General features: G+C 44.0%; 1 protein-coding gene across 7 annotated transcripts in view; it reads right to left on the bottom strand.

Annotated features, from left to right (window-relative positions):
- Positions 1 to 15,296, bottom strand: part of WIPF1 (WAS/WASL interacting protein family member 1) — an 89,262-nt gene that overhangs the window by 35,586 nt on the left and 38,380 nt on the right. For 4 of the 7 annotated variants that reach the window (XR_006962691.1, XR_006962690.1, XM_047083256.1 and 1 more), the window contains exon 2: positions 747 to 835. Coding sequence is in view for 5 of the 7 variants with exons in the window: in XM_047083256.1 (XP_046939212.1) it covers positions 747 to 797 (51 nt within the window). In the remaining 2 variants the exon portion in view is untranslated. The other 3 variants (XM_047083255.1, XM_047083254.1, XM_047083258.1) reach the window with 2 other exon arrangements.

The following is a 15,296-nucleotide window of genomic DNA, read 5'->3' as shown; positions in this document are numbered from 1 at the left end:
CAGTTTTGGGGCGCCTGAGTGGCGCAGTCGGTTAAGCGTCCGACTTCAGCCAGGTCACGATCTCGCGGTCTGTGAGTTCGAGCCCCGCGTCAGGCTCTGGGCTGATGGCTCAGAGCCTGGAGCCTGTTTCTGATTCTGTGTCTCCCTCTCTCTCTGCCCCTCCCCCGTTCATGCTCTGTCTCTCTCTGTCCCAAAAATAAATAAACGTTGAAAAAAAAAAAAGTTAAAAAAAAAATAAATGCAAGGACAGTTTTAAAGCAGGATATGAGTATGGGGGAAGCGGGGATAGGGGGTGGTGGATGATATCTGCTAAAAATACAGGTGGGAATAAAGGGGAAAAGGCAGAGAAAAAGAAAAGAGTGAGTCTACAGGAAGCTTTAACGGATGCATTTCATACAGAGACCTGGGTTTCTGGATTGTCCTATCCAGAAGTTAAAGGCTAGAAGTCGAGTCCATTTGAATGGAAACAGTGCACACCCGGCAGAACCCCTGTGAACACGTCTCGGGCTGGTGTGTGGGAAGGAAACCCAGTGAATGCACATCCCACACGTGTACTTGGCATTGCCTGGGATCTTTAACAACCAACCTTTTGGGATCTCAGGGTCTGGCTCACCCTGCACTGGGAAAACCTGCCGCACAGCACTTACCCAGAATGCGAATACACTGAAAACAAATACATGCGTGGCAGGCTTGCCTTCATCTGGCCTGCTCTGAGCACCAGTGATGGATGGTGAGGAGCTACTCACCAGAGCAAACGTCGGTGGGGGCGGGGGTGCCGGAGGGGGAGGGACGGGCATCTCGGACAGTTACACTTTCAACAGCCTTGCCGATGAATCTGTAAAAACAAAACAAACAGGAACAAAATATGGTCACGTATTAGACTTTTTATTTACTTTTATTATTATTTTTTTATTTTAGAGAGACAGCAAGCAGGAGAGAGGGGCAGAAGGAGAGAGAATTAAAACAAAAATTTTTTTTTTAATTTTTTTTTTCAACGTTTATTTATTTTTTGGGACAGAGAGAGACAGAGCATGAACAGGGGAGGGGCAGAGAGAGAGGGAGACACAGAATCGGAAACAGGCTCCAGGCTCTGAGCCATCAGCCCAGAGCCTGACGCGGGGCTCGAACTCACGGACCGCGAGATCGTGACCTGGCTGAAGTCGGACGCTTAACCGACTGCGCCACCCAGGTGCCCCCCCAAAATTTTTTTTTATGTTTATTCATTTTTGAGAAAGAGAGAGACAGATTGTGAGTAGGAGAGGGGCAGAGAGAGAGGGAGACACAGAATCCGAAGAAGGCTCCGGGCTCTGGGCTGTCAGCACAGAGCCCACCCAAGGCAGGGCTTGAATTCACGGACTGTGAGATCATGACCTGAGCCAAAGTCAGACACTTCATTGACAGAGCCACCCAAGCACCCCAAGAATTTTTTTAGATGTTTTATTTAGTTTTGAGAGAGACAGCACGGGAGGGGGGTTGGCAGAGAGAAGGGGACAGAGGATTCGAAGAGGGTTCTTTGCTGACAGCACTGAGCCCAATGCAGGGCTCGAACTCACACACCGTGAGATCATGACCTGAGCTATAGTCATCTGTTCAACCGACTGAGCCACCCAGGTGCCCGAGAGAGAGAGAGAGAGAGAGAGAGAGAGAGAGAGAGAGAGAGAATTTTAAGCAAGCTGCATACTCAGTGCAGAGCTTGACAGGGGACTTGATCCCAGGACACTGGGATCATGACCTGAGCTGAAATCAAGAGTCAGAAGCTCAACCGACTGAGCCACCCAGGCCCCTAGACTTTTTAGTAACACTCTGTCCTAATCTTCCTTCCCTCCTTCCCACCACCAAAGTGACAGCTATTCACATAGGCCAAGTTTTATAAGGGATGGGAATTACCTTTACAACATTGCTAAGATGTTACCCTTCTGGAAGGATCCTAGCAGAGGAGGTTTCTGAGCCAAGATGGACAAAGACAATGGAAGCTAAACTGGCCCCTCACACTTCTTGATTCTTCCACCTGCCAGAACAGGTCGGGGGAATGACACCTGGAGGGATCTGGGCCTGGGGCCTGAGTGAGCTGGAAGGTGGTCTTAAAACTGCTAGAAATGAATCCTAGCAAATCTGATGTTCAAGCGTCTCCTCATCCCCACTCATTTCCATGACAACATCCTATCTTGCTCTCCTGCTCCTGCTCACTGCGTGTCTTCTTGCAGATGCCTGGCATTCGCCTGGGTCTGGGCACACACTGTGGAAATGCAAAGACCAATCTTTTTCTGGTTTTGCCTGCAAAGGTCTTACAGTCTTCCAAGAAAGAGGACAGGGATAAAGTAAAGCAGGCAGGGAAGATGGGCAAGGGGGCTGGATTCCTATCTTTGTGCTACCTGGCATTTCCTTACAGGATCTAAGTTTTTAAAAAGAGGGGGGAAAAAAGAGACCAGGTCCCAAACTCTGACTCCCAGGCTGTTTACTAGAAATACACCTCACTAGAAAAGCTTTGTGCACAGTGTGACAGCTCTGGGAACAAGAGGAAAGCCAGAGTCTGTGATGGTGTGGGAGAGTGCGGGGAAAACCCGGCCAGTGGCAGTGGGAAGGGGGAAGCCTGGCAAGCATCAGGAGCTGAAGAAACCACGGGGCAAGGAAGTTTCCCAGGAGCTCCCTAGCCACAAACCCACCCCCCTCGGAGTCCCATTCCGGAGTCTCATCCAAAGCCCCAGATCCCAAGCACGGGCCGGCCTCACCCACTTTCTCGCCCCTAAGTAATCCCGTCTTCTCCCATCCAGTCCTTGCTACTCAAGTGCGGTCCTAGTCAGCAGCAAGGGCATCATCACCCTGCGCTGTTGGAAATGTCAAATCTCAGTCCCTCTCCCCACCACTGAATTTGTTTCGGCATTTTAGCAAGATGCCGAGGTGATCCATGTGCACTAAAATAGGAGATGCCTGTTGCAGAATCTGAGCCTTAAACCAGTGGGCAGCCTGGGACACTCACCACCTGAACTACATGGAACATGTGTCCTGAATTTCAAACACCAGAATTCTCTTTCTTTTGTTCTCGATGTCTCTCCCTTTTTAAAAATGTTTATTTACTTATTTTGAGAGAGAGCACAAGCATGGGAGGAGCAAAGAGAGAGGAGAGAATCCTAGGCAGGCTCCACACTGTCAGCACAGAGCCCGACGTGGGGCTCGAACTCACAAGCTGTGAGATGGTGACCTGAGCTGAGATCAAGAGTAAGGTGTTTAGCTGACAGGGCCACCCAGGCGCTCTTGTTCTCAATGTTTCTTAAGTGAACAGAACGATTTATTTAGAATTAAAAAAATTAATTCCGTTCAGGCACTAAAGGTTAGTGTGTAAAACTTACACCCTGAAACAAATACTTTCTCTTCAAGTATCGCTAGATGGCTTGCTTTCTTTTTTTTTTTTAAATTTTTTTTTCAACGTTTTATTTATTTTTTTTGGGACAGAGAGAGACAGAGCATGAACGGGGGAGGGGCAGAGAGAGAGGGAGACACAGAATCGGAAACAGGCTCCAGGCTTTGAGCCTTCAGCCCAGAGCCCGACGCGGGGCTCGAACTCACGGACCGCGAGATCGTGACCTGGCTGAAGTCGGACGCTTAACCGACTGCGCCACCCAGGCGCCTCTAGATGGCTTGCTTTCTGTGCGCACAAAGGGAATGTAAGAGCTAAAAGGACATGGCTGGATGTATCAGAGCCGCTGGATGGCGGGAATGAAGACAGTTTGGAACAGTTCCGTTCCAAGTGGACCACTGAGAAAATGAATTTTTAGAGCCTCCACAGCAGCAACAATAGCTGTCAGTTATTGACCATCAAGTGGATCGAAGGCACTTAGAACATCGCTAACTTGTAACAGTGACATTGCAAACTAGCGTGATTCCGCACACCTTCCAGAGGACACTGAGACTCAGGGAGTCTAAGGAACTCACCAAAAGACAGAAATTCATTCACATCCAATCCTTTCAATCCCTGCTGTTTTTAGATAAGCATTTTTAGGCAGGTAAAGGGCTGACACCTGTACACTAGGTCAGAATTTGTTTTTCAATAAGAGACGGTCTCAGATTCTTTTAAAATGTGTTCCTTAAATTGGCCTTTTCTGGATGACACCAGCCAGTCACCTGTGGGGCCAAGTGGCATAACCAGTGCTGGGCGCCTGTGCTATGATGCCTGTATTGGAGCAGGAGTCACCTTCCGAGGCCTCAGTGTCACACGTGTCTTAGCTCCAGGAGGAAGCATGGGGATCGGAAATTGGATTCAGGAGCAACTTACTGTGAAAGACACTGCAGCCAAAGCAATGGTGTTAACAGAGCCGGAGAAAGCAGCTTACCAAGGAGGGGGGTGGCCAGGTCCGCCCACAGGGCCCCAAAGATGCTCTCCAGGGAATAGATCATCTGTGTGCTTGGTGGATGAAATGCCCCTCAGGCCTCAAAATCATTGTATCAGACTCCCCCTTCGCCAGCTAACCTGTCATCCCGTTATCCTAACACCGAGCAAGGAAGGGCTAGATTCTGGTCAATTACCAGGAACCCTTTTGGGTTTGGTTCTCGTGAGTCGGTCCCTGTTGCAAAGATCACAATGAACTTCTATCCAATACCTCTCAGGGGCCAGGCTGTGGTACAGGGACCCTTTCAGGGGACTGCCACCCCGTCAGGCTTCTTTCATCTAGTTGTTTTACAACTTTCTGTTGTTGCTATTATGCTTCTGTCTGTGCACTAACTGACTTACAGATAAACCTGTGGACCACAGAGGCTCAGCCTCCCTGCCCCCCTGTGCTCCCCACCCCGGCCACCCCAGATAAATCTCGGAAAAGGGCTACATTTAGATTCAGATAGGCTGAGCGGTATCCTCAACGTCCCAAAACCTCAAACGAAGCACCATTATGAGGTTTTCTCAGGCTACCTGGCTACTATCGAAATTGGATTCCAAACTTTTCTCCTGTGGCCCAACCCCTATATGTTTTACTAAAAAAACAACAAACCATGGGGGTGCCTGGATGGCTCAGTTGGTTAAGCATCAGACTCTTGATTTCGGCTCAGGTCATGATCTCACAGTTCATGGGATCAGGCCCCGCATCGGTCTCTGCACTGACGGCACGGAGCCTGCTTGGGATTCTGGGATTCTCTCTCTCCCTCTCTCTCCGCCCCTCCCCTCCTCAAAATAAATGAACAACAACACCATACAGCATATACATAAATAAACGACATACAAATAAAAACAACAACAACAAACCTGACCCTATTATTTGGGAAGATCAGGATAACACAGACTTGGGGACCTTAAAGAAAAGCTTAATAAAGCTCCCTGCCCTCAGATATCAGGGAGGTTCTTTTCTCCCCCTTTTTGTGAGAGAGAAGAGAATGCCCTTGGAACACTCACCAAAAAATATGGAAACCGTCATGGATCCATAGGGCATTATTATAGCCAACAACTGGACCCTCAGGCATGAGGATACCTCCCTTTTCTCAGAGTCATTCCTGCCACACTGCCTTTTTGGTTGAGGCCACTGAAGAAACAATCATGGGACCCCCTCTAACGATCTTTGTCCCATGCACCAGAGGCCCTCCTGAATTCTCACCACACAACACCTTTCAGCCAGTCGCTTCATCTCCCGTGAAATTTCCCACTAACCGCTCATCATGTACCTCTTTCTGCAATATCCTTAGCCATGCCAGTCTCCTCTCCCTCTTCAATGATGGAGCCTCTCACAACTGCGTGAGGCTGACACAGCACCTTTTGACTCCCCGTGATAATTTACAGAAAACTTCTCACACCAATGCAGATCTTTCATGGTTTACTGATGGGTCTTATTCAAGGGATGGAAATGGTAAATATGCCGGGCACACTATTACAACCCTTTGTAAAAGAGTTTCTTTACCTTTACCCCAACAGGCTGAATTATAGGCTCTTTATTCAGTCTTGAACCTTAGCCAAAGGCAAACTCAACAAACATCTACACGGACAGTCAGTATGCCTTTGGGGTGGCCCATGACTGGGATGTTATGGAAACAGCAAGGTTTCCTTACCTCTAATGGGAACAAAACTAACACTTTTATTAGATGCCATACTTTTGCCAGCTGCCGTAGCTAGTATTAAGATAACTGGGCATTCCAGACTTGACTCCCTGGAGGCTGAAGAAAACCGATGTTTCTGTCAAAAATGCCGGTCTTCAGGGAACAAATAAGCAAACCTCTCATGGTCCAAAAGGATGTTCCTCCAAAAGAAAATCTCCAAAATTGACAAGAGATGCCCAACAATTGGCCCCGGAGAGGAAAACACGATATTGGAAATCTGATAATTGTTGGTTCAGTAGAAAGAGAGAACTCTGGCTTGAACCAAATAACAATGCAGTCCTGCCAAAGATTCTCAAATTCCCATTACTAACCACTGTACGTGCATGAAATCATTAGTCTGCTGATAAGATGATAGGCTTTATGAAACAATACTGGTGGGGAAATATTAATAAGGCTGCAAAAAGTGCCTACCTTGATTGCCCTCCCTGTGTAAAATACAAGCTTGGGAAATACGTCCATGCTGCTCCTAGGCATTTTAAACTGCCCGATGGACCGTTAGAGGCTTGGCAAGTGGGTTTTATTCAGTTCCTCCCATCTCATGGATAAAAATGTGTTTTAGTCTTGATCTGTGTGTCTTCTCACTGGACTGGAAGCTTTCCCTGGTAGACAGGTTATGGCCTCTTTTGTGGCTAAAATCCTATTAGAAAAGATTATCCCTACCTGGGGAGCCCCTCTCAAGCTTCACAGTGACCCAGGAACTCACTTCACTCATCGAGTGCTTCAACAGATCTGTGCTGCGTGCCCAGTTCTATAGTTCTTCCATGGTGCCAAACACCGTCAATCCTCAGGGCTAGTCCAACGCACTAACAGCATTAGTAAGACTCGATCGGCAAAATTTGTAGAGACCTTTCAAATAACCTGGCCAAAAGCATTGCTGTTGGTCCTTCTAGATCTCAGATCCAACCTTTTGAGACTCATAAGCTCTCATCCTCTGAGAATGTCACAGGGTGCCTGATACATCTGGCTCCCATGTCTTTTGACAGCTGATAAAAGGATATATACTCCAATACTGTAAAGGCTTACTTGCTTCTATTGAAAAGGACCATGTTTTAATAGAACAATGTTTTTTTTCATTGCATGCTCCCAGGAGGTGAAGACCTTAAATATCACACCTTACAACCTGGAGATTTCATCTATTAGAAAAGACACCTCCAAAAGTGTCTTCAACCTCACTCGAAGAGCCCCTACTAAGTACTTTTAACCAACCCTGTGTCACCAAACTTCAAGGAATAGACCCCTAGATTCTCATGTCACATATAAAGGCACCAAACCCTGACTGGAGCTGCACACCAATTGGTCAGAAACTAAGGTTTTGAGGCATGGAAGCCGATGACAGCTTTCTCAAGATGGCTGGAGCAGGCCTGTAGGTCCTTTTCTCATTGTTGCTTCTTACTCTATCTTCTCCCTTTCTTCCTTGGACAGATAATGCTCTTATTTACATTTCCCAATCCATTACAAAAGGGAGAAACTCCTCTGGTTGTTGGATTTGTCACCAGAACCTTCTGTCTGTCAGGACAACGTGACTCCTTAGCTTATCCTGTAAGTAATTTTGCTGGAATCCCAAATGCCACTGCATGCCTAAACTGTTCCTCAGGTCCCTTTCATAAGGTTAGATTATTATATCCATACACCATTGCTCCCTGCCTCAATCTAACCCAATCTTTGGTTGGAGAAATGAGCTCTCTCGTATATATATGTACAGTAAAACCTTCAATTGTGAGTAACTTATTCTGTGAGTGTTCTGCAAGACAAGCAAACATTTCTAAGAAATTTTAACTTGACAAACGAGTGATGTCTTGCAATACGAGTAGTACGTGATGCTGAATGTCACATGATCACAACTGAGCCAATGGTTCTTTTCTCTCTCTCTCTCTCTCTCTCTCTCTCTCTCTCATTGTGGGATTGTGGGTGGCGGTCTCCCATGCTCAGACACTTGGTCTCAGGCCACGGTGTTTGGCAGAAATCAGTGATTTTTCAGAACGCTGGAAGGTGCCCACAAATGGCACTAGTGTATTTTTTGTCACTTCAGAGCACCTATGGACAGTCCGTTGCTTTTCCATACAAGATAAGCTTAGGAATGCTTTGCTTCATTCTAGGTCAGGCTGCCTGTAGACACACACCCTTTCCTCCGCTGTCTTATTGCCAGTTACATTAAATACAGTATGTGACAAGAGTTTGTTAATACTATACTGTAGTTAACATCTGAGGGAGCATCTACAATGGCCCCCATGCAGAAAAAGATTCCATTGAGCCAACAGATAGCAGTGATTCTGTTAGTGAAAGTGAAAATCGTCCTACACAATAACCCTCCTCTGGACTCCCTCACACCAGCCAGGAAAGTTTTCAAAGTTAAGTGCAGGTTAATTTGTTTATTTTTATTTATATTTTATATTTTCTTTATTATTTTGTATTATATTACAGTACTGTAATCATTTTTATATGAATATTTTTGGATTGTGAAATGAATCATCTGAGTTTCCATAAATTCTTATGGGGAAATTCGCTTTGATATACAAGTGCTTTGGATTACAAGCATGTTTCCAGAACTAATTATGCTTCCAAACCAAGGTTTTACTATATATATATATATATATATATATACACACACACACACACACACACATATATATATCTACACACACACACACACAGACACACACACACACATATGAGAATGACACTGCGGACAGCCAGTGTAAGTCAGACCATTTGTAAGCTGGCTGTCATACCCATATGTTTAGGAAGACTTTCAATACATGATAACATGGTATTTGAGTCTTGGTTGCTAATGCCTGCACTCTGACGAATGAGTTCATAAATGCTAATCCTTATGAGGGAGCCCTATGTGCAGTCCTGGCTGTATTCACCACTCTCTTTTCTCCTCATAACAAAAGAGCAGCTTCCCAATGGTCCACCTCCCTAAACCTTCATGGCTCATTAAATGAGAACTTCTAGGGGCACCTGGGTGGCTCAGTTGGTTAAGCATCCGACTCTTGGTTTTGGCTTAGGTCAAGATCTCACGGTTTGTGAGTTCAAGCCCTGCATGGGGCTTGATGCTGACAGTGTGGAGCCTGCTGGGGATTCTGTCTCCCCCTCTTTCTCTGTCCCCTCCCCTGTTCACTCTCTTCTGTCTCTCTCTCAAAATAAATAAATAAACTTCAAAATTTTTTTTTTAAAAATGAGAACTTCTAAGAGGCATGTATGACTTGGATTTGTCTCCATAGAGACAGTCTTCACCCTTTGGTCGAGTAAGTGCTAATGAATGCTTGATGAGACATCTCTCCCTAAAGTCAGGAGAGCTGCCAGGTTCCATAGTCAAAGCAGGGGCAGCCCAACAATGATCACATAAATTGCTGGCTAAGGTAGTTTTGGATAATCACATAGCTTTCGATTACCTACCTGCTGAGCAAGGAGGCATTTGTGTGATGGCAAACACCACGTACCGCACATGGATGAACTCCTCTGGGCAAGTAGAAACCCAGTTGCACAAAATTAGGAAACAAGCACATTGGCTACCATGAACTTTGTCTAATTCTCCACGTTCCTTTGATTTGTTCAGTTGGCTACCTTCAGGCCCAGGGTCAGCGTGCAGAATCATACAATTTGGAATTGTCACGTTTTTGTGTTTTGTATAATTATTTTTAAGTTCCGTACCTGATGCCTGTCAAAACTTTGTAGTAACGATATGCAAGAAGGTGATGCTAACCCAGTGTTGCAAGATGGTCTCCGATGTGTACAACCTTGACAAGAGACAGGAAATGCCTGTGAGTTCTCCCTCTTAACCTTCCTTGTTACTCAAATGTGGATTTAAATGGTGTCCAACTGCTATGCACTTCCCTTCTGATATGGGACACAACACCCAGGAAAGCTCCTTCCTGGCAGTGAGGGATATGGACGAGGCAACTCTTTAAAGATTTTTTTTTTTATTTTTTTATTTTTTATTTTTTAAATTTTTTTTTTTTTCAACGTTTATTTATTTTTGGGACAGAGAGAGACAGAGCATGAACGGGGGAGGGGCAGAGAGAGGGAGACACAGAATCGGAAACAGGCTCCAGGCTCCGAGCCATCAGCCCAGAGCCTGACGCGGGGCTCGAACTCACGGACCGCGAGATCGTGACCTGGCTGAAGTCGGACGCTTAACCGACTGCGCCACCCAGGCGCCCCGGACGAGGCAACTCTTGATCAGCGATACTTTTAAGGAAAGATCTTGATCAAAAGGGGGGAAATGTGGAATCAAATAATGGAAACCTCATTTAAAATGGAGTCAGGGGCACCTGGGTGGCTCAGTCAGTTAAGTGTCTGACTCCATCTCAGCTCAGTTCTTAATCTCAGGGTCGTGAGTTCAAGTCCTATGTTGGGCTCCGCCCTGGGTGTGGAGCCTACTTTAAAAAAACTAATAAATAAATAAATAAACCAACAAAATAAAAAAAATAAAAGGGAATCAGGAGGCCAGAAAAGGGAGCTCTCAGACCCTACTGACATGTCCTCAATTGCAGACCCCAACAGGAAGAAGCATTTTTCAATAGGAAGAAGCCTGCTTTACTACCCCAGCAGGCAGAAGGAAGATTTTCTTCTTGCCCAGCCAATGAAAAACTGCCACCACCTGAACTGTGACTTTCCTCCAGCGGGCTTTCGATCAAAGCAGCCCCTTCCAACTTCCTCCTTTTTCTCTGTAAAGTAACCTTCCTCTCCTTTGATCTCACGGTTTGCCTATGATTTTGCCATAGCTTGCATGTGCCCAACTGCAATTTTTCCCAAATAAACCCAACTGGCTGTTTTAGTTTCAAGAGTAACAACACAAAGATGAAAATAAAACCTGACAGTTGTATTTAACCACTGAAAGAAGCGTTCGATAAAAACTAAATTTTAGGTGGGGAGCTTGGGTGGCTCAGTCGGTTGAGTGTCCAACTCTTGGTTTCGGCTCAGGTCATGATCTCATACTTCCTGAGTCCGAGCCCTGCGTCGGGCTCTGCGCTGACAGTGCAGAGCCTCCTTGGGAATGTCTCTCCCTCTCTCTGCCCCTCCCCGGCTCACATGCTCTGTATTTCTCTCTCTCAAAATAAATAAATAAAATTAAAAAATAATAATCATTAAATTATAGGTGAAAAAGCGTTGGGGTTAATAATAAGGCAGATAATTTACAGATATTCTAAACATTTTCATGTAGGTCCGTCCAGCTTATGAACACACACATATGCCCCCTCCCCCCTCTGTCTCTATATACACACATGCACATTTGTTTGACCAATAAATATTAAGTTATAATATATATAACTCAACAGTGTTTTAATAAGAAAAGGCTCTTAAATTCATATTGAGTTATTACAACCATAAAAAGTTATTGTAGAAGCATTCATTATAAAGGCAATGAATCCACTCCAAGTTACACTGTAGAAATAAAATCATTTAGCCAACTCAAATTGCTACTAAAATCCTGAATTTTAAAAAGCCCATAGTTTGGGGATGCCTATCATAATTATTATGGATTCTATTCTTTAGAGACTCTTGCATGATGCAAACTTAGTTGGATGTGCTTAAGATCTGAAGACCATTAGAACTAATTAAGATGAAGTTGGCTTTGTTCTTCAACTTCCTGTAAAAATGCTCAACAGGAAAATTGATGCTCACAGCAAACCACAGCCATCCTGTTTCTTCAGCACAATCTTTTCACAGCTGCAGTTGCCTGTAGTTTCTATTTTCTGATACGAGTCACAGCGCAACATCTCTGTTGCCCCACCCCACCCCCACCCTCCAGCAGGACCAGGCTCAGAGGGCTGTAGGCAATGAGGCAATTAACACAAAGAGGAAAAACAAAAGACTGCTCAACTCAAGAGGAAGCAAAAGGTAGAGAAAAGAAACGAGCTTTAAGCAAAGCAGCAGCATCATCTAGTTAGTGGTCTCTGTTATTCGCAATCCCAGCTGGACCACACGCTGTCTGTACACGGAACCCGTCATTTCTCAAAATGTACTTGCTCTTTTCTTGATCATCATTTAAGACGATAAGTGAATTCTGCATATGGGTTGTCTTCTCAATGGTAAGGGTTTGTGTCTTGCTGTATTTAGAGCGTCTTTGGCTAGTTCAGAAATACTTCCTTTAGAGTTCTTTTAGATAAACAGTTAATTTTGGAGGGGGGAGTGGGAAAGGCATTTTTCAGAGAAGACGTTTTGAAACATCTACGATGTCATTGTGATCAGTAGCACACAAATTCACAGTTTCACTGTAAGAGTAACTGGTAGGGAAATAAAGGTTGCTATGAAGTCAAGTAATTTTTTAAATCCACTGTCATACATGCTTCATTTAAAAATGAATGCAAATTTATAGACATCCAAGCCCTTTTAAAAGTGAGAAAATGAAGATAAGTTGAACGTTCCACCTGTCATGGTTTAGCTGTGGGAAAGGGAAAGGAAGCCTTTCTCTGCCTTATCCACATAACTAAAAGGTATCGAGTTTCTTCCCACTACTTCCCGTCTCTTCTAAGTTTTCTCTTTAAGGGGATCAAATTTTAAAGCCAGAGTTTTCCTAAATCTTCCAGCATATTTAGTTTCACTGGAGGATTAAGATCTACCCATGTGCCCTTACCCCCAGCATATATGTCAACACACTCAATATATTTTATTCATGTTATCACTGAAATGTAGTCTTACAATACAAGCAAAAGTATCACCAAATTTACTTCTAAAAAGGCCAAAAGACCTAGGAAGGAAAATGTCTTCCTTATGGTTATTCACTTTATTTTACCTTTTTTTTTTAAGCTTACTTATTTAAGAGACAGAGAGCACGAGTGGGGGAGGGGCAGAGAGAGAGGGAGAGAGAATCCCAAGCAGGCTCTGCACTGTCAGTGCAAAGTGAGATCATGACCTGAGTCAAAACCAAGAGTTGGACGCTTAACCGACTAAGCCACCCAGGTGTCCCCTTTAAACCTTTTTTAAAATGTTTGTTTATTTTTGAGAGAGAGAGACAGAGACAGAGAAGCGAGCATGCATGAGTGGGAGAGGGGCAGAGAGAGGGAGACAGATATCTGAAGCTATGTGGGGCTGGAACACATGACCCATGAGCCCGATGTGAGGCTCGAACCCATGAACCGGGAGGTCATGACTTGAGCCAATATCAGGAGTCAGACACTCAACCGACTGAGCTACCCAGGTGCCCCTGTCGCTGTGACATTTAAAACAAAGCATTTGTAATCTCAGTCTTAGGACTGCAAGAGAGCACCTAGTGGCCTCTACACTGCATTTATGAAAGAAGCTCTTGAAATTCTAGAAAACTTCACATTTAGTTGTTAGGTGGCCTTGGGCAAATTGCATAGTCTAAATCCAGTTTAGACTAAATCCATTTTATTCAAGAGTGAAATAAGGCAAATGCGTAACAATATTCACTATTTTTTTAAAAATAAAAGCAGCAAAAGAGCCTAACATGTAGCAAGTGCTCAATAAATGCTACTGTCTCCCCGCTCTATTTAACCATAAGAAAGAAACCAGGAGTCGATTGAAACCTTAGCCCACATGTCCATATCCAGGCAAACCTCCATATTACAAATGAATGGTGAAGGGAGATGTGTATAGAGTGCATTTTAAATTTCTCAGAAAAAGCATACTAATTAAGGCATTCCTTATTCTAGTATTTTTTTCAGTTTTAATTTTTAGGAGTGAGGGTTGCAAAATACAGACAGAGGTATTTATGATAGTTCAAGAGAAATGCTCTTTTCAACAAGACATAAATGTATGGCAATTTAATTAAACAAAAGTGAAATGTTTCACAATTTAAACAGCCAGAAACTTAGAAAGTAAAGTGACATGTTCATGAAATGTTAAGCAGACTTCCAAAGGGCATAAAACTTGAAAGCTCCAGAAATTAGGGAGCTCACTTCCTCTTACATTTTAGCACAGGTTGGACAACTTCCAGCCTATGGGCCAGATCTAGAATCTGATTTCATCAATGAGCAGGGTGAGATTGCTGCTGACCCCAGGGAATCCTTTTTATCATGGACAGTTCTCGGAACACTGCACTTTATCCGGTGTCTGTATGATCCTTAAAAGTTTAAATATTAGAGTAATTAAAGAGCTGTGAACAATGAACTCATGTATGAACTTTTCAAAGAACAGCAAAAAGCCTGATTGGGATTCTAGAGAAATCATTTAAACCTCTTTAGACTACAAAAGGAAGGGTTTTGACTAGATGACATGCCAGTTCAGAAGCAGCATAACTTTAAGAAGTTAATGGGTAACACTTAAGACCCACAATCCAAATGAATTGGAAGGACGTGGCTTCCACACTGACTGACCAGCCTTTCCAGCCTCTCACCTCCCTCTCTCACTATCCTGTCTTCTTCTTTCTCTTGCCTTCTCACTTATCTATCTTTCTGTATACCAAGCTGTTCTACTTTTCTTTTTTCCTTTTTAATTTTTTCTTTATGTTTATTTATTTTTGAAAGACAGAGAGAGACAGAGCACAAGCAGGAGTGGGGTGGAGAGAGAGGGGGACACAGAATCTGAAGCAGGCTCCAGGCTCTGAGCTGTCAGCACAGAGCCCGATGTGGGGCTTGAACTCACAAATGGTGAGATCATGACCTGAGCCGAAGCTGGACGCTCAACCGACTGAGCCACCCAGGCGCCCCCTGTTCTACTTTTCTTAATCACAATCTTCCTGAACCTTTTCTCCATTTTACCACTTCTCCATTTTCTACTGCACACACTACTTATACCATTAAATTATTTAAAAGAACTTGTCCTTATTGTCCAACTAAAGTTGTATGGGCCCTCTTAATATTTTCAAGCTTTATTTTATATTTCTCCATGGGGAAAAAGGAGTATGTCAGGTCACTTTTTCATATGTGCCCCACAGAGGGGAAAATGTTTTTTTTTATACAAAGTTTCCTTAATCCTGTTCTATAGGTCTCTAGGTACATTGCTTGAAAATTTTAAATTACAGTATTTTATGACAAAGTGTTAATCATATTAACTGTAAATAGTTATAATGAATGCTACAAAATTTGGTTAGCAGTATTTAAGGTGTTAAATAGAAAGGTTCTAAAGACAGACTGTCTTTTTCCTAAAATACTCCTCTTTGAAATGGTTTAATTTGGGATTTGAACTTAAGTGACATATCTGTAGCAATAGAATGGCAACAGCTTAGTTCCATGGTACTTTCCTTTGAAGTTTCCAATGACTCCCTTTACGTTAAAAGCACCTAACTGCTGCTTGCCAAAGCGATCACTCAGAAGCAG

Source organism: Lynx rufus, unplaced genomic scaffold (assembly GCF_022079265.1).
Source record: "Lynx rufus isolate CCGP_SWC_20201006 ecotype Redwood Valley unplaced genomic scaffold, mLynRuf1.p SCAF_2, whole genome shotgun sequence".
Taxonomy (NCBI): domain Eukaryota; kingdom Metazoa; phylum Chordata; class Mammalia; order Carnivora; family Felidae; genus Lynx; species Lynx rufus.
This window is presented reverse-complemented; position numbering and strand designations above follow the sequence as displayed.